Raw genomic sequence first — 24,605 nt, forward strand, 5'->3', positions numbered from 1 at the left:
GCTACGAGTAGAGACAATTTAAAAATAAAGAAATAAATAGATTTCTATATAATATTTACGACATGATTTGAAGTATTTTGACAAGTCTTTCTCGCCCATAAGAACAACGGTTCTACTTAGATTGTGTACTGTATAGATAGAGGGACCCACGTCGACTGTTAAAGAGAAACAACGCGCCATCAACTCGAGTACTAAACCTGATTAAATTAAAACGTAATTAAACTAAAGCAAAACGAACCGCATCGACTTTTAAATTCGTCGGAACCATCGGGGCAATCGGCTTCTTTGTTACAGTACAAATCCCTGGATATACACATAGTTGTCCCCATGCAAGCGAATTCTCCGGGTGGACACGAGACATTACTGCGATAAGGTTCAAAGTCAATAAAAGGATAAGCTTCCGAACTGAGGTAATTGCGTTCAGGATCCGATTCTTCGTATTCTTCCGTAGCTAAAACAAATAAAAACAAATGAATTCAAAACAAAACGCGAATGGTCCAAAATTTTAACTACAAATAGGTGACGTTATGGATATCTGCATCTGGCATTTTGGAAAGAAAGGTGTTTGTTCGTTCATTACGATACGATCCTTTTGTTTGCTAAAACAGGTGTTTTCACAAGCCAGCGGGGATGAATTACATTTTTATTTATTGTTTAATATATATCGTACGTGAACCAAACGTATCACATTGTGTTAACAAAAAGCTTCTACATTCAAATTAATAATGCTATCCTAAATTAAATTTTTCTATACCAGCTTTTTCGTTTGTGAGAATTTCTATCGCGGCTTCTTTGTCTTATAGAAAAACGTTGAAACAATACCGTACCTCTCTCCTTAAGGGTTTACTCTTAAGCTATTAGGGTAGGTGTATACTAGTGTTTTACAGGGACCCATCTAAGCCCAAATATACTAAACGCATCTCGCAACGCGTGAATGCTCTTTGCGAACAACAAACAGACACGATTCTTGATCGATTTTTTTGCCCCATAAAGAAAGCGTACGTATACCTTATGACTAAAAACAAAAGTTCATTTTTTGAAGAAACGCTCATAGTTCCGCTCATAGTTGAACCTATTCATTTAGATATTAAAATACACTCGTAATATAAACGTATTAATCAGTTCTAATTAAGTAATTAAGTTCTTAACTAAACCAATAGGAGTTAAGATTAATTACAGCTCGCCTTCGCGTAATCTACATCTGGTAGGTAGAAATAAATACTTCGCTAGAACAACCCCCACTACTTCAATCAAATTTGATTGATTACGAGTAACTTGTATATTGTCCACAAGAAAAATACTGAATAAAATACAGAATACAGATCATGAAGTTTAGACCTTAGTATATACGGTTTAACTTCCGGTCAAGCTACACCGTTTTCGCGTCCGGTTCAAATATGAAAGAGTTAAATTTCTCTTTGACCCCCCCCCCCCAAAAGGTCACTAACCCAATAGCCACGCGTAGAAATTGAGGGTAAAAAAGCTTTAAATTAGCGTAGAAACCAAATTAAACGGATATTACACGTAAAAACTCTTAGTATCCCCCAAGTAACTTTATAGATCGAGTTTGAAATCGATATTCATTGTCAGCGTAAACCAAAACCAGGGACAGTAATATATCGCAACGAGCATAGAGTCAAACGACACTGATTCCTCGTATATAATATTATGTATATATATAATTTGAAGAAACGTGTATGGAACAGTGCAGCCTTGGAAAAACTACATTTTAGCCCGTGAAGACGGCTGGTTCGCTACGGTAGAGTTACGGTTTCTATGGCTGTATATAGTGCATTAATAAAATATTTGCGCAATAAAAAATGATTCATAAAGTACAGGAAAACATTAAAATTGACCCATACCCTTCCACCAAGAATTTTTATCGCCATTTTTATTAGCTTATTACTTAAGGGGCTTTCCAATTGTTATAATGTACGTTACTGAATTATTCATATTAAGATAGATTTAAAATAACTACATAACCATGCTAATTAGGTAGATTTTACGATGGCCCCAATTTTTCTTAATAATTCGAGAGTTCACTGATAATGTTATAGCGTAGACAATAGAATTTATTCTGTCACAGGGATTCGTAACAATGGTTTAAGAATTAAGTATTTAAATATGATGCCTTCATTAGAATCAAATTCGCACCACATTCAAGTCTAATCTTGAAAAATTTTAAAAAGAAAAATACCCTATCGCAGTGACGCGTTACGTAACGTCAATCTATCAAAAATTGACACGTCAAAATTTTGACAAGACGCCCAGCAGCCGTCCGTTTGACATTGACGAGAGTTGTCTCGGAACCTTGAAGGAACTACGGCACATGGGTGGTTAATATCTTTTTTTTTTCTTTTAAATGAATATTACCATTACCACCAAATGGGTTAAGAAAATGTTCAAACGAAGCTAAGAAGGTATTTGAGATGTCAATGAACCATAAAACTATCTCTATCTCCTCTTCAGTCTTCAAACAGACTTCATTTCTCCAGGTGTAATCACTCTCGTAAAGTTGTAACTCGACGGGATGTCCCCTTTAACTTTGGATTGCAAAGTTATCTCAACAGCTAAGGCCGAGATTAACAGTGAGGCCCGATTCTGGGATTAACTCTCCTAGTCTCCTACTAATAACAGGCTACGAGCTGTTTACGAGAAAAGAAAAGTAGAACTAGGCCCAATCGCTAACACAAATATTTCATGCTGAGACTCAAATTTAAACAAACTTACGGGAAAACATTTGAAAACACTCTGGAGAAATAGAAATCTAGGCCTAAAATTAAAAAACGCTTAGCATAAAATTCAAAACCAAATTATAGACAAACTGACTAACTGATAATCAATGTCTTGGCCAAAAGGATTTTTCTAGGAAGCTGAAATTGCTGGTATGGTCTCTAAAAATTATATTTCACCAAATCTTCTAGCTACAAAAACCTTTGCATAAATTGTCTACAGCTGCAACTAAATAAATTGGGCAATTAACGTAATTTAAAATTTGCCATCATTCGCTACCACTACTAGCTACTTGGCCTAGCACCACACCTTTTAGGGGTATAGTTTTTGGCAAAAGGAAATTTGAGATATTTTGGGAAAATTGTTGGCAAATTAACTACCGGTTTATGAAGGTAATATATTTTTTTATTACATCCTCAACAGGGTGAAAATATTGACAGGGAGAACCGTTTATCAAAATTGGGAAGCTTCTAAAGCCAAGTTGAGATGTGTAGCTGCTAGCAGGCGGTTCCAAAGACAGACCGCCATAATTCAAACGCCAATTTTAAAGATCAATTTAGGAAATTTTTTACTTTTAAAAACTAAACAACCCTTAACATTTTTTTCTTGTAGTTTCGTAATTGAGAGGGAAAGGCCCTCATAAAGTAACCGAACTTAAGACATTTTTAGCCCAACCTCGAGCGAATATATTAACAATCTTAGAAAGGGTTGATTTTGAAGAAAAACCTCGGTTATTTCATATTCTTAAATTATACGAATTCAACTGTTTTTATGTTAAATATAGAATGTATTTTGTAATTGCTACGATTTATCTAAAAATTCATGGCAATTTCAAGGTAACCCTAAAATTCCGAACCGAATATAAACGACGATGATAATAATAATTAAAATATATTTTTGCAAAAATTGATACCTCAAATTCTTAACTCGCTAAATTTCTAATAAAAATTACGCGTAGATGGGTGATGAATAAAAAATATCTAGTTATTAAACCTCACCCTTCTATACCCGCCTCCCATTTAATTACATTATAATTAGCCAGGAATACATAAACGGGGATCTTAATTACAAGTTACCATTTTTGAAAGTACTCTTCAAAAAATATCAATTAACTTAATACATTATATTGATTTTAAACCCGCTTTCCTGCACCCTAAACTTTTATCCAAGTATGCTGAAAACAAGATGGTAACGGACAAAGTACATCCCTACAACAATAGCTCGTAAAAACAGCGAAGGAACCATACAGTATCCTCCTAAAATTCTCCCTGAAATAATTAATGTAAATATAAATAAAAACTAAAATATTTTGTTGAATTATATTTATTCTTTTCACATCATTCAGTTAATATTTAGCTTTCACCAAGCACCACAATTTACCCGCCGAAGAAATTGTCTACAACTATTTCATCTACTTCTTCTTCCTGTACATTGGGAATGAAAGTAATACTCCCACGGTTGGTACACATCAAACGACGCGACTAAAAATGGGTAAATTTCTAAACTTGATAATTTTGGATGGGTCTATCCATCAATTTGAAAACCCTGAATGATACGCGGGAAAAGAAAAAGTCACATCCGCGATCCCTCGTGATAAAAAACGAGTTGGATATAAAATTAACATTTAAAGCATTTGGAGATAAGGCGACTAAATCATAGACATAAGAAAGATCGGCGCATCAATTTAGACATACCTCCCCCATTTAAAACACGAAGACTTTACTGAATTTTCCTTACCGATGCCGTAATTTTCAATCGATTCTACTAAAATTTTGCACACACGCTCATTATATTCTATAGCATAGCCGTATAAAATTTCATTTTAATCCGAGGCCATCTTGCAAAATGGCGTGAAGATAAAAGAACTTGGTCGCGCCATACGTTCCAGGATGAATACTTATTGTCTTTCACGTATCTATGCGGCAAACCTACGCTTAAAATATATGATGATCTGACGTACGTATTTGGCCCGGTAATTATTAATTCGCGTAGGCTAATTACTGGCTGAAACTTTTCGCCATTGCAAAAGGCAGTCAAAAAGTACGTCGTTTATTCTCCCACTTTGTTTTTACTGTGGATAGATGGTAGGCCCTAGCTAAATAAAATTACGCTTAAAACTCGTAGAACCTAACTTCGTATTTAGTTTAATTTCGACGTGAAAATTAGTTTGTAAATTAGGGAGGACGAAGATATATCGCTGTAGATGACGTGGGCCGTTTCTCTCTCCCCGCTTTTAAAAACACCCAAATTATAAAGCTCTAAATTTCTTCGCCGAAAGATGAGACGCGAATTAGATTGCTCTTAATTGGGGAGATGGATAAATTTTTAAACATTTATCACCCTACTAGTAAATTGCCTTCCTTTTTGGGGGAATGTTATTTTTTATGTCCTTATACATTTCGACGTGTTGTCAATAATTTTATCACGTGGTTAAAATACCACGTGCATTTTATTTAACATTTAATGTAGATAGAGATGTTTTTATTTGATGTCAAAAACCGATTGTAAACAACTTAATAAACATTACTATGCCTAAACGTTTGTCGACATTTTATTTATTTCTAGTTCGTTTAATTTAATTAAACTTTTGATTGAATACCATGAAATTGGAACGATAATTTTAAACTTGTTAAAAGTTCAACAAGCGTACGTAAAAGTTTTTTCAGTGAAACGTTCCTTTTCCAAATGGAGGGGATGGTAAGTTCCAAGTTCTTATAGGCCATTGGTACAACTCAATTTTGAAAAGTTTCTTACAACGTAACCTAATATTTAGAAAGCTACCCCGTTTTATTGCCGCTCTAGCTATAGCAGTCGACGGCTTTTCTTTAAAAATAGTCTTAGCGAGTCTCTGCTGGCAATTGCAAAGGTTCTTGAGGAAGTTATTTGTGGACTAGTAAGGACTAGCAATAATTCACAAAAATTTATCGTGTCGAACTACCAACCAAACTACCGTTCTTCCAAAAAAACCGTAGCATTTTTCAGCATTTTTTGGGGACCCTCTTTTAAATTCAAAACCGCTCGCGTCGCCGGGTCGGTTTTCTTTAAATTTCAAAAAGTGACAGCTACAATCTCTCAAAGGCACGCGAGCGCACCAGAAATCACTACTAAATCGCAAACGCTTATTTGAATTTCATCGCGCTTGGCGTTTTTCAAAACTGCATGCATCAGTCGTGGACTCTTAAGAATAACTGTAAATGTTTAAAGGGGAAGTGATGAAACATTATTATTTGACATACGCAAAATGATATCACAGTCAAATGATTTCGGATAACATATACAGGGTGTTTTTGATAAGTCTGCCTTCCATAAATTCAAGGGTGCGTTCTTACCGAGGGGGTAGACGCTCTGGATCACTGTGTACACCTGAGTTCAAAAGAGTTATGCTTTGACAGTGCATTGAGTTCAAAGTCTTCGGAACTCACAGTTCAGCTTTGACAGTACATTGGCTTCAAGACATATTGTACACCCGAGTTCTCAAGGCTCTACCCCCTCGGTTCTTACGGAGATAAGAGCTAACAAACATTGACCAGAAACACCCTGTATGTATATTATTTTCTAAGGTTTTTAATAATTCAAAAAACGTATGTACGTACTTTTCAAAAAAATAATCGATCCTTATTTTAAAAACCTACAGAAATATTTGGACGGTGTAATTACAATGTCTAAAGAGGAGTTAGAATTCGAGAAATTCCTTTTTCTGTTTGAATTGCGATTTAAGTTGATTCAAACATAAAGATTTTACGTACAAACCCCCGGTAATTATATAGGTGTATCGGGTGAACAGACTCGGGCGATTTAAGTGGTTCGAATTTGAAGAAGGAGAAAAATGTTCACAATTTATCAACAAGGTATTTTTGAAATCCGACGAACGCCCTTTTGAGTTAACAAATGAATTATTTTTCTTTTGCCCAAAATATTGAATTACGTTCGGTAACCCTTGTTTAATTACACTATAGACAACAGTCTCCCAAAACGGAGTTGGAGACTGTTTCAAGCCGTTTGTCCTTTCAATCAACTACGCGTGACCTTTGACATCGATAAACCGAAGCGAAGAAAACTTAAAAATCACTTCGTAAAAAATTTAGTGTTTGTCAGCAGTCAAGAGTGTGAAAAACGAAACACTCTGAATATTAATGGAACAATTGAATTTGTTCAGCTGAGGCGGCGGTGTTACCCTCTTAAAATGCCTCTGGTGCGTGAAATAATAGTTTAAATTGACATTGTTAGATAAAAAGGGGCTTCGTTTTAGTGGCGGTGGCTAGGCCTAAGCTTTTAGCGTTCGATGATTAATGTTAAAATTCGGAAGATCGTGACCAATTTGTACTACCGCCTTTCGTGACCGATCACTTTACTACACTCGGAACGTTAATTTTTCTCGTTTTCTCGATTCCAACAACCGTGGCGCAAAAGTGGTTAAACGGGACCTGCCCAAAACTTTTACTTCGCCCATGCCTGTACCATGCAAGGGAGCTGAGAAAGCCTTTGCAGCTTTATTTCCGTAGCTGTTAACTTTCGAAATTATATTTTAGGGTTACTCGAATTTTAATCTAAATTTAAAGTGCCGCTTCATTTCAAGCCTAGAGGCGTTGAAATTGAAACTTTTCAGGCCATATTCGAATCAAATATTAGGAAACACTTAATGGTGCAAAGAAGAAAGACGCCAGTCGAAATATTCAATACACGTACAAACGTGGCAAGCCCAAATTGCATTTCTATATACATTTGACCAAGACGAAAAATTTGAACCACGAAAATAACATCCGGAGGTTTTTAAAAACCATTACGACATCGGGTCGGGAAACGAACGTATTAGTATCTCATAAGTTCATAAGATATGTTCATTCTATAAGTTTGTCACTGGTAACTTAGAAACTGGAGCTTGTCATGAAGTGAGTGAGGTAGGTCATAGATTCGAGGTAAAGCGACGCCTGGTGACTGAGACACTGTCAAAGGCTTAGTACATACGGACTAAATAGGACCTAGATGGAAGTCCTGCAAATTTAACCACCGAGTGTAGTCTTCTCACTTGTCGTTCTGCTATGCTGTAAGTCTCTCAGTGGCATTACGAATTAAGTAGCAGGTAGTGTTATACTTATGGACCATATCTTATTTTGAAACGGATATATTAAGAAACATCCGAACAATCTGGCCAAAACCTTGTTAGAGTACGCAAATGTTTTAAAATTATCGCGTTACAAAAAGGAATAACCTTCGCGAACGACGTAACCCGTGGGATGAAATGTTAGTTTATCAAATTCCTTTATGGGAGCTAGTGCAAGTTCAAAGTGCACTCTCTCTCTCGCGCGCGCCTTGATCTCGGGTTTCTTGTAAGATTGATTTATGTCGTATGTAAATACACGGATTAATGTACGTACAAAGCAAGCGAGAGCCAAGCTACCAACACTCTCACTCTCTCACCCTCTCTCAGCCATGGCATGCACTGGCAGCGGCAGAGCGAAAGAATAAACATTGATTCAATGGCGTGGTCCCTAACGCGTTAAAAGGGAGTGGGATATAATGTATCTTTAATGAGGCAGAACTCTTTCTATACAGAGGCTAAGAACCTTGTGACGCCTAAAGGTAATTAAGCAAAATTTTTACAACGTCAAGAAGTTGAAACCAAGGGGGTAGACACTCTGAAGAATGCATAGTTTTGATTGATATCATTTACACTGCAGGAAACCAGGCTACTTGGTGGACAGTACCAATTACGCCTCGCCTACTGCAGTGTAAATGGTATCTAGTCTGAATTTAACTATGTATGGTCGTACACGCTGTTAATTTAATTGTAAAGCTTTAAAAGTACGCTTAACTCGTAATCGGGGCACCAGGAATTTTAGAGTGGTTAGCCCCTCGATTTAGGGATATGTAAACAGTTGAAAACTACATACACTTACTTGGGAGAGTAAAACTTATAAAGTTATAATTTCAAAAAGAAACGCCTGAATTTTAACAGATAAAATCGCGGGGACATAGATATTTTAAGGACAAGGTTTGGATGTCAAGATGACGACGTGTAAAAGTCTATTTCTTTTAACTTCAATTCAAAACAAAAATTAATTCATATGCAAACAATAAAGAATTATTATTATTATTATAGAACTACTATCCCTTTAAGAAGATAAAACTTCAGGTATCAAAATTTTTAAAAAAACTGAGTAGCATAAAAAAGGCGCGAAGAAGGGGCGGAATTCTCGGCGCTCTTTTCTTAGATCGTTACTATCGGAAATCTGGGAAGAAGAAGCATCCTTGGCCAATCCTTTTTACGAGACGGGAATAATTGGCAATTTATTTCGCTTGTTTGCTTACTGGAGCTTTCAAATAGGATTAAAGACGATTTAGGCTATAGACGGCGGGGATTTTTCCAGAGTGTTGTTGAAATCCGCCGAATTCGCGCCTTTTCCTCTAAAACTCGTAAGGACTGCAAATGAGCTACCTTATCTCCCTATATAAATCTCCTTATTCTTACAAACAAAAATAAACTTAATCCCGGACGGGGCCGATCATAAACTACAAGCTGGTCCGCGTTGAAATTTAAATTGCTACAAATCGTCTTAGGAATACAGAGTTTGACATTTTTGGAAAATAGGCCCGAAGTGTCAATTCAATTTCGGTCGTCGGGGAAAATTTTCTCTAATTAGTTTCCTCCATTCTACCAGCGTCAGAATTACTTTCCCTTATTATCTATATGCTCATGCTGTTAGCAGAGGCGAATCAAAAAAAAAATCATACTAGTCCCTGGCACGACATAAATACTACTTCAAAATCTCAATTAATTACACACAATTTTGTACCTCAATAAGTTAAGTGTCCGCGCTAGACTCTGCATGGAGAAATAAAACACGTACTCGCCTACGTACGAAGCAGCTCAAAATAAAAGGGTGGTATTTATCCTTTCAATCAAGTTTTGGAGTTCTTTTGAAAGTTATCGAGTTCGCGAACGATAAAAAGATCTTGCTGCATGGAACCAAAACTCGACCCAACTTTCGTCATGCCAGCCATTTCTGTTATAGAGATTTAGCGCTACAACTTGTCTCGTAAGCCTAAGATTAACGTTTCAAGCTGACTGGCGAACTAACAGCGTTCACTCGAAAAAAGATAACCACCATTAACCCTTGTAATTATCTTTTATATAGCAATAACCCAAGAAGTAGCCGCAGCCTTTCCTTGACGACATGAAACGTATAATCGGAGCTTGCCTAGTTCGCTCGCTCTGGTAGATAGTGCCTTTGAACTGTCATCTAGAGCTGGATGGTTCTATCGTGGTACTTTGCGTCAAACGAGGGGCTAATCACTCTCAGATTTAGCGTATAGTACAACAATTAACGCTGTAAAAGGTTAGGTCACACGCAGTCAGTGTAATTTAATTTCAAACGCAACACTTATACTTCTTCCCACTTCCTTAAATTTCATCTTTATACAATCTTTTGGGCTATCAGTCAATCGCAGTTATACCAAAACCAAACCCCTATAGCTGGCTCTGAATGGAAATTGATAACATTTTGAGTGCAATTGCAAAGAAAAAAAAAGAAAGACTGGAAGCTTCAATTTGTTATCGCGTTATAGGGTTGGGAATCTTTCTATCAGTGATCTTCTTTATGGTGTCAGTCATCTTTTCCGTAGCTTGATAACATTTGTATATAACAAGATAAATATAAAACTAAAAATATAAACAGTCTTAATTCTCGTAAGATATTCTAGTTAAGTTAAACGCCCTCAAGAGAAAATTAATAGATCTTTTGGTTCGACAAAATTTAATTTGTACTTCATTGTTCACACAATGACTTTTGGCGCCTGCGCTATAGCCTTAATGTGTCACAATCAAAAAGGGTCCCTTACACACATGACCGATTCTTTTTGTAGATATTAAATTTAGAGATTCATGGTGTTTTTAATTCTATCTTAGTTTAGACAGATTTAAAACTTGGCTGAAGAAGGACCGCCGTCCGAAAGCTCCCAAAAATAATTTTTAGTTTGTAAATAAACATATAATTTAGCAGTTACTTATTTAAAATAGCAAAGATATAAAACCGATTCTTTTTGTTGTTTGCATATAAACACATTTAAATATGCCGAACAAGAATGAGTCAACAAACACAAAATAAAACCTGCATGGTGCAACGCGACTGTTTGGTAAAATTATAAACTAAGACACACGTAATAATTTCAATGTTTTTTAAACAAGTTCTTTGGAAATATTGAAATGTTTAAAGACGTTTAAAGAGAGCGGAGCAATCAATAAGTTGTGTACTCATAAGTTCATAAGATAAGTTCACCATAAGTTTGTCACTGGTTACCGATAGGTTTTCACGAATGAAGTGACGTAGGTCACAGATTCAAGGTAAAGCCACGCCTGGTGAGGCGCTGTATGAAGATGAAAGTCCCGCGTAGTACTTGAATTATCTCTTGTCGTTCTGCTAGAACTAGCTCGAGTTGTAAGTCTCTCAGTATAGCATTACGAAGTATAGGTAGTGTTACGCTTATGGAACATATTTAATGAACTTATGGTTGACTGATATTTTTGGACAGGCGTTTTAACGTTGAAATCTCTTTTAACGGATGGGTTAAATAACAGTCCTCCGGTGTTGCTCGTACGTTGGTCCCACTTTTCTAATTATACATCAGTAGATCCCTAAAAAAATGTTTTTCTAGTATTTGACGTCTAGGCAGGCGCAGAATTCACCCACGCGTGTAATACCCGAAGACGTTTAGAGAAATTCTTTTAAAAAAGAAGAAAAAATACGCGTGGACCAAGCCATATATCTTAGGCGTTTCGGCAACTTTTTGGCACTGTTTTAACAACAATATATATTTATTATATTGCCCCGAAGAAAGCTTTCAACTCGCGTATCAATGCTAGAAAACAATTTTCCAGTTCAGATAATTTTTGGTCACGCAATAATATATTTACGAATTGATTTGCATTAAATACGTTATTTAATTTGAATTCATTTGCATCTTAAACAGTAATCATTCTTAAATAGACAATATCGAATTAATCTCGGAATTCATTTTTTATCTGGTTTAAAAAAAAAGAGATTTAAAATCGTCTGGGAAATTAAACTTCAGTCGTTTTGTGTCTAAAGTGAAAGTAAAGTTCTAATAGACACTAATTCCCCTCGCTGCTAGTCAACTGATAAAACAATGGTGGTTGGCCATCCCTTTGAGAAATAGATAAAAATGATGGTTTGGTTGGCGCGCGGCCGCGGTCCAAGTCAAAGTCACTGCGAAGAAGTCGAGTCAAGATGGGAGAACTCTTCTAGAGTCTCGAGCAATTAAGCGTAAAATTGTTTCATACGCATGAGATACGAAGTCCATAAATCAATGGAGAAAACGTTAACGGAGAAGAAAAATGGAGAAAGAGAAACTTGGAACAGTAATCAATAAGATCAAATACATTTGTCCTATCGCGATATCCCGACATACCATATATTACGTATTGATTCCTACATTCTGGACGCGCGGGCAACAATTCATTTCTATTATAGGGGGGCTGCTGCTCGACGCGAATATTCCAAATCTCTAATATGATCAAAAGCAAATAGATAAAATAGGAAGTGAATTAACCGCCAAGAGGCCTAGCTGATTCAAGTTGCCTCTGACGCCAGTAACTATAGAGCAGTACCAGCGAGACATCCCTTGAAGTAATCTTAGCAACGTATAGTGTCTCAAATTTTTAGAGAAAATTAACATTCTCGAAGATTATTAAAAATAAACACCAAAAATCTTACGATGATTTTATCTCCCTATAGCTGAGAAAAATAAAAATTATAGGCAAAGTATTATCTTCAGAAGGGTTTGGTTTCTTATTTTAATGAAAAACCAGCTCGAAGATTATCCACGGCTAGTGAGATCACTGGCAGATAGAGCGTGTGCATGGTAGAACCCCCGCGCATCTAAGGACCAAGGCACGCCCTAACTTAAACCCGATAGTCTCATAAATTTCAGAAAAACCAAAGTAAATATAATTGAACGTAATAAATCATTGAATAAAACACTTCGGAAGAAAAAAAGGGGTTAAATTTGATTAATTTCTTCGAGTAGGCTTTAAGTTTAATTTTGTTCATCTTGACTACTATCAAGTGCGCTTGAATTTTAATATAATTTTCATCGCAGAAACGTCTTCATTATCACTGTAATATTTAGACACTTGCTTTTGTAACAACACGGACTAAAATTGGTGGACCATTAACTCTTATGTCTTTGCACGTTTCATATTAACCCTATACTTAAGATACTGCGAAAAGAATCCATTGACAACACAGTGTAATCAGTCTTTCACAGGCAAAATTCATGACATCAATGAATGAATTCGCGGCAACGCTTCGAACTTTTATAATATCCTTCATTTAACTTTAAAATTGCGGCAATCTTAAAAGACTAGTCCTAATAACAGTACAGTGGTCTTAATTAAAATATCTCAAAGTTTGACGGCTTTCGAAGAAACGTCCGAGTGCGCGCGGCGAGTTGATTACTTTTTCAGCCAACCAAAACTGGTACCCTGATGTGTGTGTGTGCATTGGACTCTCATTTTGTCCGTAATTACGGCGTGCCCCTAGAAAATTACTTTCCACGGTATCGTATTACGCCGCTGCTCAATTACTTCGTCGAGCCCCCGCGTATTAGGCTTAAGTTTAGGCCTAACGTGTGAAAAAACGCGCCATCTAAAATGCCATCACCCATCGTGAACTGTATACTAAAAAGATCCTATGGCCAGGGTGAATCATTTTACCATAAACCTACTATTAATCGTCCTTCGAAAGAACCCTCAATTTTAAACCGATTAAATTAATGATTGAGGTATTAAGTTTAAGGTTGCCTTTTTAACAAAAAAAGAGAATCGAATTTTCGCTTTTTTTATTATTCTTAGCAGAAGTAGGATAAGGGACTAGAAGTATTGAGGTAACCAAATTATTCACTTTGCGAAAGTGAATATTCTTGATAAGATACACCAACGCTTGGCCCTCTGGTAGCGGTTTCTGAATTTTCCCTCCAAAACGTGAGACGCTCTCTGGTGGCGGTAGACGGCCGAACTAGATTCAAGCACCCGTTTCGTCCGTGTTCCGCGGCTTTAGGTTGAGGGGAACGGGGGTAGGAAATGGTCTTGAAACTCGACCAATTTTTTTCTCTCTAGTGTAGGCGCAGGGATGGAAGCTGCATAAAATCCTCATATTTGTTCACTAGTGCCAGGATCTACTACCAATGCTAAAGCTCTTTACTTCTAGTCTCATCTTACTTCTGTTCTTAGTTGGTTGGGATTTGCAAATGGCAACCAAGTATGGTAGTAATTCAAAACAATGGTTTGTTTATGCCGCTCTTACAATAAACGTTACAGAAACTTCACGAAGCATTCCAACGAAACGTAAAAGGAGATGTTTATTTTAAAATATTGAATAGCCATATTTGATAAAAAGAAGAAAAAAGTTAGTTTATTTTTGTATTTTTAATTTGAAAATTTCTATCTCCACTAAACCAGAATATCAAATTTAAATTTCAATAGGGCGCCGACACAGCTAAACTTCAATTAAAAAACTTTAGCTAATTAAATCGTGGTTGGTTATATGCATATACCCTACACACGAATTATATTAAATATTAATCTTATAACAATTTTCCGCGCGTTTAATGAATTATGGCTTTTAAAAATTTTAAAACAAAGCTTTTCCCTAAATTTTTGGGGGTAATATATAAAATTATTCACGCCTGCTAATTATTATCTAATAAAAATGTTCGCGAGTACCTAGTGAATGAAAAAGCATTTCAGGGTATAATTTACGTATAGATTAAAGCCAGCTTCCACCGTATTTAATATTATATCGCGAACAAATTAAAAAATGTTTCTTAAACAATTGGGAGGGGCTTGTAACGACGATAAAATTAGTATTAAAATATTCCACATCGGGTTTTGTGTGCCAACTTAATTTCTAGTCAGCTTACGTCTAGGAGAATTTGTAATTTATGCTGAAAGAAGTGCGTTACTTGAAGTCAAATACCTGGGTAATTTATTAGAATCAGTACGCGACGTTACCATTTGAGTATTTAACTTCAAATAATGCACTTCTGTCGATACTATATCCAAGCACCTGAGTTAGCTATAGTTTTTGACCTATAAATTAAAAGGTAGTGGTTTGTTTTTCAAGTAATTAATATTACGACTAAGTTAAGGGTGGTCCCTATATTTGATTTTAGTACAATACAAACAATTGGAAAGGCTTAGCGTCAGTCGCCGTCGTGATTATACTTAGCGTTCTGTACGAGTCACTCACAATGGCTGCCGCGTACCTAAGTATAATTTGTTACACGGGGGACGATGTGTATAGTGTACAGAATATATCTTTAAATTTACTGCCGGTGTGGTCCTCAACCATTAATTATCCAAGTTTTTAAAGGAATTGCTTGCTCGGTCCCCCAGGCTTTGGACCAAGGCTTAATAAACTTGAACTAAAATTATTGTCAAACGTAAGTATGCCTTTAAATTCGCAATTATTTTCAACAGAACTATTCCAAGGTAATTTAGGGCTTGGACAGCGGACCCAAGTCTCGATAATTTTCATAAACACCGCTCAAACACCGCTCAAACTTCCTATAATTTTCGTACTTAGGTCGTCACTTCATTCATGACAAGCTCTCAGTGACAAACTTATGGCCAACATATCTTATGAACTTATGGTGTTATACTTATGTTCATCATCTTACTTATATGTGAAAATCAGTTCTTTAAAAATCACTCGCGTCAAAAATAAATGAAGCCGTCAACGTTGAACCTCAACCAATTGTGACACGGGTGTTAGTATACACTGATAAGGCTTAAGGATTTAGGCTTAGCATTTATACAGTTTTATGACAGGTAATCCGAGGATATTTTATAGACTTAATTATAGAAAATCTAACAATATATTATATATAGGGGTGGAATATAGTAGGGGGGGAGGGGCCCAAGTTGAGTTGCTTAAAAGTTATTAAAAATGGACGCCCACGTGGTTTGGTTTCAATTTTAGGGAATTTATTAAGATCGTATTTGGTTTGGTGGCGTTCGCATGATCGTTAAGATTTAACGATTCGACGGTTCCACGCCGAGCCACCACCCCTCCTTCCTATTAATTACTTCATTAAGACTTCAATCGCTAAATGCCATATTAAAAGTTGTTGTATTTAATGAACATTTACGAGGCGTTTGAATTACGAGTTACATGGACTATATGATGACAGAAAGATTACGCGTCATAATTCGGAGGTCTTTCTAACTGTTACGTCATTGGTTGGTAGCAACGCGAGGGTTACGCATAAATGATTAAGTCTAGCTATAGGTCTTCCAGTAAAATCTGCCTAGATACGTTAAGTTAAAATGGCTTCGCAATCATTCCTATTACAAGTATGTATCCCTTTTATTCCAGGGATCTAAATTCCTTCTCAAGTTTCCCATACTAATTAAAACTCAACCTATAATTAACCCTCTACAAGCCAAAGATATAAATTAACATCACGACTTGTCTTGTAAAAAAAAAATTATAAAAAGGTTTAAAAACCCTCCCTTCAAATTGAAAATAAAATTTACACAAGGTTGCAACACCCCAATATTTCTAATAAATTCAATCATCTTAGAGCCAATAGCACGCACGATTTGTAAGAAAACATGTCCAGTATACCCTTAAGACATAAATACGTGACTAACAAATTCAAAAGTGGCGTTTTAACACGCGTTCAAATACCAATGTTAAAGAGTTACGTATCTTCGAATCGCGAGATCCCTTCCCAAAATCGTACACGAATATTGAGAGGGTCAACCCTACGATTCTGCGTATTCAATCGAATTGGTAATGGCGTTGACGGTAGCTTCAGTGTCTACCCTCTCGCGAAATATCATTAATCTTTAGAATACGTGAAAATTACTAGATATGTTCTAAGACATTGGAATTATTTATTAAGATATAAAATCCAAACGAGGCTATCCGCATGACCGACATGGCTATTCGAATTAAATTGTTTGGAAACTCGGGTCGAAAATGAGAAAAAAAATTTATACTTGAAGGTTTGAATTTCGGTGACCTTCTGACACTATCAAGGGCAAGACGAGATTAATAATTGGTGTTTTGATAATTCGCAAGCATACAGATAAATGCCATATTGGCCACAATCTCAGGATTAATAATAAATCTCAAACAGACTTGGTTAATAATCCAAAATTCAATTACGTAGTCAGTTAATGAATTTCAAACGATTCAAACGAAACATTCTATTATTACCTCGACAAAACGACGAGGTCACGATAGTCAGTATTTGACCTTTAACCCTATAAATTGACTTTTGAAGTTCAAATAACAACGCGACAACACACAAACATACAAACAAACAAAAGAGAATTTAAACAACTTTACAATTTTTTGAGAATTTTGGCTTCTCTAACTACGTCGTAGTTTCTCTCGCGTTGAACTTGATATCTTTGAGAACATCAATTCCTTAATCATTTTTTCGAATAACACTGCCGGCTAAACTGAGAACCCAGGCTATTATTTTGGAGAGAAGCTTTTAATATTATGGGGAGAAGATTGTATAGTGTGAACATTTTCTATCTGAACGCATTTTTCATATTTTTTTATTGGACCGAGAGATAGAAAGGAATTGGGGGAATGGGTAGGGGCATGCTGGATGGTGGCTGGATGGCTCCTTGTAGCCTCGAATCTATCTTATAATTGCCGGCCAACGAATAGATGCCACGAAGAACCGGTAATTAAAGAAAGTTATGATATAGAATATTAAAATTTCGCCAAAGAACTTTCTAGGTACACATCCCTCCCGTAAAGGTTTAGTACAACGTTTCAAGACAAATAAATAATAAACAAAACCCAAAACAACAACAACAATGGGACGCGTCCCAGATTCATCTTGGGACCGAGTAATCGGTCAGATTTGTCATCAAAACGGCGTATAACTTATCTAGAAGGATTACCCATTGGTTGCTCGCTGTACACAAGTAAAACCGTTCCATCATACCTTTAGGAAAACTTACGTGGAATTTGTAGTCCCGAAAACTCCTCCCATCTTATATAGTAAGTACTTGTTCGAATCATTGACACGTACACAAGTATACCCAGAAAGTGTTTGGATGGTCATTAACGTCTTTGACCCCTTACTTGACCTCATGGTGCGCGGTAAAAAATAATTTCTTCCTAATTCCATATCATAAATTTTAATCCTCTTCAAGTCAGTTTCATTTTAAATCATCGTCACGATGTTTTTTCATGACGGTATTTAATATACAAGTATCTCTACGCCGTAGTTTAATACCAACTGACAATTCAACGTGAAATCTATAGTTGGTAGGCAGTTCGTCGTGATAAATTCTTCATCATCTTTTCAAAAGTTTTCAAACATTTTTACGAGTTCAAAAAAAAAAATTAAATTTTTAACAGGGTTGGAAATATATTTTTTTAATCCCTATATTTCAAGTTATAAATAATTCATGATGTTTCCAGTTAAAAATAATAATTAGTTTTTAATTGGTCGCTTGAAGAATTCTAAACGTTTTACCGATTTGAAGGGCGGAGTCTAATATACCTTTCGAAACGTTTTTGGAAATATTTTCATAACTTAAAAAAATAAAAGTTCTTTAGTCAAATTTCTAAAACTGTCTATAATAATTTCACGACTTAGGCGGCTTAATTTTTAATTGAGATTGCTAAAATTTGCACACGTATCATCGTGCCTTTTCAAAAGCATCTATAACCATCTTAGAAAATGGCAAAATAATAATGTAACAACGCTGAATATTTTTGAAGAAACTAAAGAGTAAAAGTATATTTTGAAATCATTTGCAAAATGACGTAGGAAAACAAAAAAAAATCTAGATCTAGGTTGGATTAAGAAGACTGTACGTCGGAAAAGATTCGTTTATGGCAACGGCTCGCTCGCTAAAAGTGTGTCCGAGAAAACAGATGACCAGTGACCCGAGTCGTTCGTTCGGTCGGGGACTCCCCACCGAAATACCCGTTCCAGAAAACATTTAGCTCTTTACGCTCCTTCACCGTACTACAAAATTTACTACAATCTAAAGCTAAACCCTATCAAAAACTTAGTACATTCCAATAACAGGAGTTCCCAATATTTCTCTTTAGTCTACATTCCTCTTGAAAAATATCCCAACGAAGTTTTGTTTTAAAACAGTTGAGTATGCAATTTAGAATATAATAGACGCGTATTAATACTTAATGTTAAACTATAAGGGAGTAAAAGTAGTCGATACAAATCGACGCCTTGAATGCGGGCGTTAAACTCAATGCGATTCAAGCATTGCATAGTTACGAATTCCGCAAATTCTCACCATGGATCAATTTCATTGGTGTCCTCAAACGCTTCGAAACCATTACATTCTATAAGTTCGACACTGGTTAGAGGTTACGCCAGGGTGACATAGTGACGTAGGTGAAACGTCATATGGCCCGCTCTCAAAGGCTTACTGAAATGGCCTCAAATAGATCCTAGAGTTGTCTCAATGAGCGTCATACTTGTACAAACGTACATTATAATCTTATGGCAAGACGAATAGGGTATGGGGTGCCTTCTTTTAAAGATATATCTCGCATCGTAGATGGGGCCGTAGTGTAGGGTATGGTACATAAAGGCATCATCAAATAGATTTGGTAGAGGAGGAATCGAATTTCAACTCAAATACCAAAAAAATACCAGAATTTCCGATCGATTGCTGATTTGAGGCCAAAAGTAACAGGTGTTTTTGGAGCCCCGTAATAACATTCGATTCCTTTTCTAAAGTTCTAGACATACCACCAGTATAAGGTAGGCCCTGACTTCGAATAGGTCAAATAACACCACCAAGAGGGAAGAACCAGAATGTCGGCACCATGATGGGAAACTTACATTATAGTCTTTCATATAGTAGTATTTGAATTTAAGGTAAAACAATTAAGCGAAACAGTTTTTTGGTAATACAACACATACCCTAAAGAGGCCGTCTACCCCGTGTCCGCTACTTGACCCCCGACACCCTTTCGTCATCAACCAAGCTAACCAGAGTCTCTAACTCCTACAGTCATTTACTCCTGAAAACCCTTACTTTTACAAGTACGTCAATAACAATTCAATAGAACATTTTACATGAATCGTAATATTGAAAAACTTAATCTTAATCATAGAACACCAATATAAATCCAGTGTACTCGGTTTTAGATCCTAACTGTGGAAAGTCAAGTTTGAAGAAAAAAAGGCTTAGTATGGGGGCCATGAATAATTCAACGTTCCGTAACATTAATAAAGTCCTTATAGAGATAAAAAGAGGCAAGAAACTGCTAGCTCGAGGCTCTTGAAGTAAATATACATAAAATAGCCATAATAATTATTTAATATAACGTTATCTCGGATATATAATCTCATCGACTTGACATTAACAATAGAAATAATAAAGTTCCACGGGTAATTAAACCCCGGTTAAAAGGTAATTATACTTAAGAACGCGTAACCCCTTCAACCCACACAACACCACACCGTAAATGAATAAATTAAAAAAACCTAATTAAAAATTCCTTATACATGTAGATATAAATCTATCAATTTACACGATAGACTGTTTCAATTCAACTAACGCGACAGATATTTTCTAACTTTAACAGTTCACACAATTTATATACCAATAGGCCTTTTAAATTGAACCCAAGGAGAATTTTAGTGTCCATACCTATAACAGTTAATTAAAAACCATAATTACGTTTAGTCTAATACACAGCGAAACCCGGAGGCTGGATCACGACGCTATCCTTCAAACAGTTAGGAACAACATTGTAGCGGTACAAACTATACTAATGGAGTTCTCAGTATATAGTAAACTACGTATGTACATGTTCTTAGTATACAATTAACTCTTGGCTAGTTTTAATAATAGTAATAAGCTAGAGTCTGCGGGTTATTGCCTTATGCTTAAAACCCGCAGAATGATTGAGATCTTGGTTGGTGGCAACGCGAGGCGAGGCCAGGCATGCATACACGCTGTTGAGACACTAGACCGTGCCTAGAATTCGCGATAATAGACCGCGTTAAATAAGACTTAAATTTATACGACAACTCAGACAGGGTTCGGACGTAATTTTTAGATTGAAAATCCCTGACGAACTTTTGCCAGTATATCCCTGACCATTTTAAGTACGTGTTTACCCCCAGAGCTGCCACTTCATGAAAAACCCTGCAGCCCATGTTTAGTATTGCTCCCAAGCGATCATGGTTTGATATACTAAACGAAATCCCTGACATATCCCTGACGTTTTAAGACAGAACTTTAAACCCTGACTTATCCAGGTTTTGGAAAAACCCTGTGGGACAGACAGGGAGCCAGCGAAATTAACCTTAAACCAAAATAAAACTGATTTGAAGGTAAAATGCTCGTGTACCGATTTATGATTATGATGAAGTAATAGCATCCCAGTTATTATCATTAGGCCTTAGTTAATCTTCAAGAACGCAGCAGTCCAGTCCCACTTTCTAGCAATCCGTTGGTAAGATTAGGAGCAATTACTCTTAATTGGGGACACAAAACAGAACACACCGCACCGGGTTAAGGATTGAGACTGCATGGTATAGATAAATATACGAAGAATTAAGGGTCACGTGGCTAGCTCCTCGGGGGGTCAAACGGGATGGAGGGGTCACTTTCAATTAAGAACTACTAAAGGGGAAGTTGGCCCACCACTACTCTCTAAATTAAGCGCTGAACGTGCGGAGTCAATAGGCCCAGGAATTCCGTGGGCTGACGTAACTTATAGGACAAATTAATTAATAGGGTTCTTAAGGAATTGTTTGAATTACCAATGAAATTCTCATCTCAGTGCAGCCAAAAGGAATGTCATTAAAATGAGTGAATCTTTTTTTAAAGAGATAATGCGGTGTTAAAAAATTAAATTACTTTTGATATTAAAAACTACATTTTAAATTCGAGCTCTTTGCAGCGAGATAAGAAAGACTGTAAGCCAATCAAATATTACGCGTGAACTTGTTTAGTATCAAATTATTCCCTAATATAAATATAATTAATTTTAAATGTTTAAAAAAATTAGGGATTAACGGATGAGTTTAACTTTCGGTACCTCTTTAGTTATTTTATAATATAATCACCCTAATTTACATAAAAGTCGGAAAAGCTAATAAAACATTTGTGTCTAAGAAAAAATAAAAAGAATTTCTTAAAGTGGCTATAAACATGATCATCTTAATATATAGAACCAGGATCAGTTAGCCAAAACTACTTTCATCCTTATGACGGCTAACATTGTAAGTCAAGGCGCCTTAGTTTCATAATACATTGCAAAATGGTATGAAAGATAAGTCTTCCCCGGTCTTGAGTCTCGAATCTCTGGTGATTCAAGAACGTCGTATATCGTTGGAAAACTTTCAATCAAAACGTAACTCACCCAAATCGCTAGACATACTCGAAAAACTTTATCAAGAGAAGGAAATTTCGCATAATGGTCCCAACCAACAGCAACCATAAAACTAGCTATATCATTTGATAGCCTACAAGTATGTCTACCTAACTTGTATGACGCGACAAACATTCTGTCCTACGTCCCTTACTATAAAAAAGCCCCAACTATATAAGTTTAATATGAAAGATGAAAAATATGATTATAGTACCCGAGAGATGCCTTAAAGAAAATTTTACGGTATCATTTTTGGTCGTGGCGAAAAATTCCCATCTAAGAATATAACAAGTTTCGGACCGGGGTCATTTTTATCTACAGCTGTTTCGGACTTCGAAGTTGAAAAAAGAAAATCTAACAGATCTGGAAAACAATAAAGAATCGGACACTTATAATTTTTTCTCGTAAGGATACGTCGATTTAAGGGCGATTAAATATTAAGATTTTAAAACGCGTTTTCAAATAGGGACTAAAAATTTTTTTTTAATTTATGTGAAAAGTATTGGACTAATAAATGAATTATTGGGATCTAATTAGTTTCTGGTTCACGGATTATGAACTGTGTAATAATTTTAGCACTGTCAACTGCAGAACTTCAGTGCAGACGATTCTTACTTCTAGAAAGTCCATTTCTCACAAATGTTTCGGAACAAAACTTGGAAATAATATTAAATTTGCATAGGTGATATTGTACGGTTAAGTCAACCAAAAAAAATTGTTTCTAAAACATCGAGGCAACAAATTTAACAATTCCTAAACCTTATTTTCAAACTAAACGACTTTTAATCTCGCAAACAAATCACCGCGACTGATTTGAAAATTATAAAATGACAGTACTCGAATGTGCAGGTATCCTTCCTGGATTAACACCTGATTTCACAAATAGTCCTAAACCGAATAAAGGCGAAGGGAAAGTATCCGTGCCCTTCTTGTCAACAGATTTTGCGTGGGAAGTTTTCAACAAAATACTCCGAAAGTCTCCAGGGATAGATTACAACTCGAAAAACAAAGAAATCAAGATTTTTCCTTTTCTTTTGTTTTCTATTTCTTTTAAGGGGGTCCACGCTACTTTGTTAAAAAGGTTCGTAGAGCTATCGTTTTCATACATTTAAGACACTAGACACATTTTTATCCGAGGAACTTGTCAAACTATAGGATATGACGAGAGAGCGAGAGAGAGAGGGAGACAGTAAGTAACTTTAGATAATAATGGCCTTTTACATACTCTCTATCCAGAGTTTGGGAAAAATTCTAATTTATCTTTGTTATCGTGTAAATAAAGTATAGTTACTCAAGTATCAAACTTTTAAATGGATAAGATTTCATACTATGCATGACTAACATATTAAAAAACAAAATTCTAGCAATTTTGTCGTAGTAAAGGGTTTTAAGCGTAAACACACGAAAACCAATTAGATTAAATTTAAAATAATCGCGATGGCTGGTGGGAACTCCATTAAGGGCTAAGAGGTTGTTTTCGTGATTGTTTACGTAACCGCGTTCCAATATTTGTACCACGTAAACAATTTTTCCCAAATATTTCGTAAACAATTTCTGTTAAAATTTGTTCTTCAAAAAACATAATCCACAGAATATTATATAAATATTAGCGGGATTAATAAATTTATGTCAAATTTCCATTGCACCGAATACGCAATGAAATGATATTACGCGAACTTTTACATTTTGACCCCCTTTCCAAAATATCAAAAATCCCAACAACAAAATGAACTAATCCTTATTATTTTGTTAATTTGTTTCAATCAAATATAAAGAATGCGCAAATACTTACACGTAAAATAATTGGCTTGAGTCGCGGTCAATGTTAAAAAGCCCATGACCACATGAAATACCGTGGAGTAACACATGAGCGATTTGAACATTCAAAAAACAACGTTTTTCACACCCGATGATATCTCTTTTTGGATTAATGAATTTTCAAATATATTTTCGCATGGTAAATCGCGTAATATTCTTCGTCTACTTTTATTAATATTAAGTTATAATCATATTTAATTTAAACTTAGCTACGCCGAGAAAAACGCGGCGGCAAAACTTGTAGGAGAGTCTGTGGGTTATTTAAAAGCGCGGCGAAAACCGTCGGGGTTAAGGGTCCGATCGCGCGGACTTCCGGTCAATACGGTGGTCAAATCGGATATGAAGATAGACCCGAGTAGAGTGCTTAAGATCCCATTGGTTGAAGCTGAAGCTTGGCATCTCGCGCCGCTCTAATACGTTATGTAACAAAACTTTTTTCCGCCTAGCGCGCGTTTTTCGTAACACGCGCCTACTTCTCCCGCCAAAAATTCTCCCGCGCTATTTGAGCGGCAGCGTGTGCTGGCCGCGTGAGTGCGTGTGATAAACTAACTCGAAACTTGCTGGTCCGCCGCTGTTTCATACGTAGCTCCACAACCCGCCGGATTTTCACATCCCATCCGAGCCGGCACAAAAACA

The 24,605-nt window shown here is 36.1% G+C and overlaps 1 protein-coding gene across 1 annotated transcript; it reads right to left on the reverse strand.

Annotated features, from left to right (window-relative positions):
* Window positions 1-18: 18 nt before the first annotated feature.
* Window positions 19-24,590, reverse strand: LOC149654877 (enteropeptidase-like). Its single transcript, XM_089845296.1, has 3 exons — window positions 23,944-24,590; window positions 239-451; window positions 19-155 (listed from the first exon to the last, which is right to left on the reverse strand). Exons 1-3 carry the CDS (start codon window positions 24,032-24,034, stop codon window positions 19-21), a joined length of 441 nt encoding a protein of 146 aa, XP_089701422.1. The 5' UTR covers window positions 24,035-24,590.
* Window positions 24,591-24,605: the final 15 nt, after the last annotated feature.

Source organism: Phalangium opilio, unplaced genomic scaffold (genome assembly GCF_054372755.1).
Source record: "Phalangium opilio isolate 3A_F unplaced genomic scaffold, DU_Popi_V2 ptg000079l_1, whole genome shotgun sequence".
Lineage (NCBI taxonomy): Eukaryota > Metazoa > Arthropoda > Arachnida > Opiliones > Phalangiidae > Phalangium > Phalangium opilio.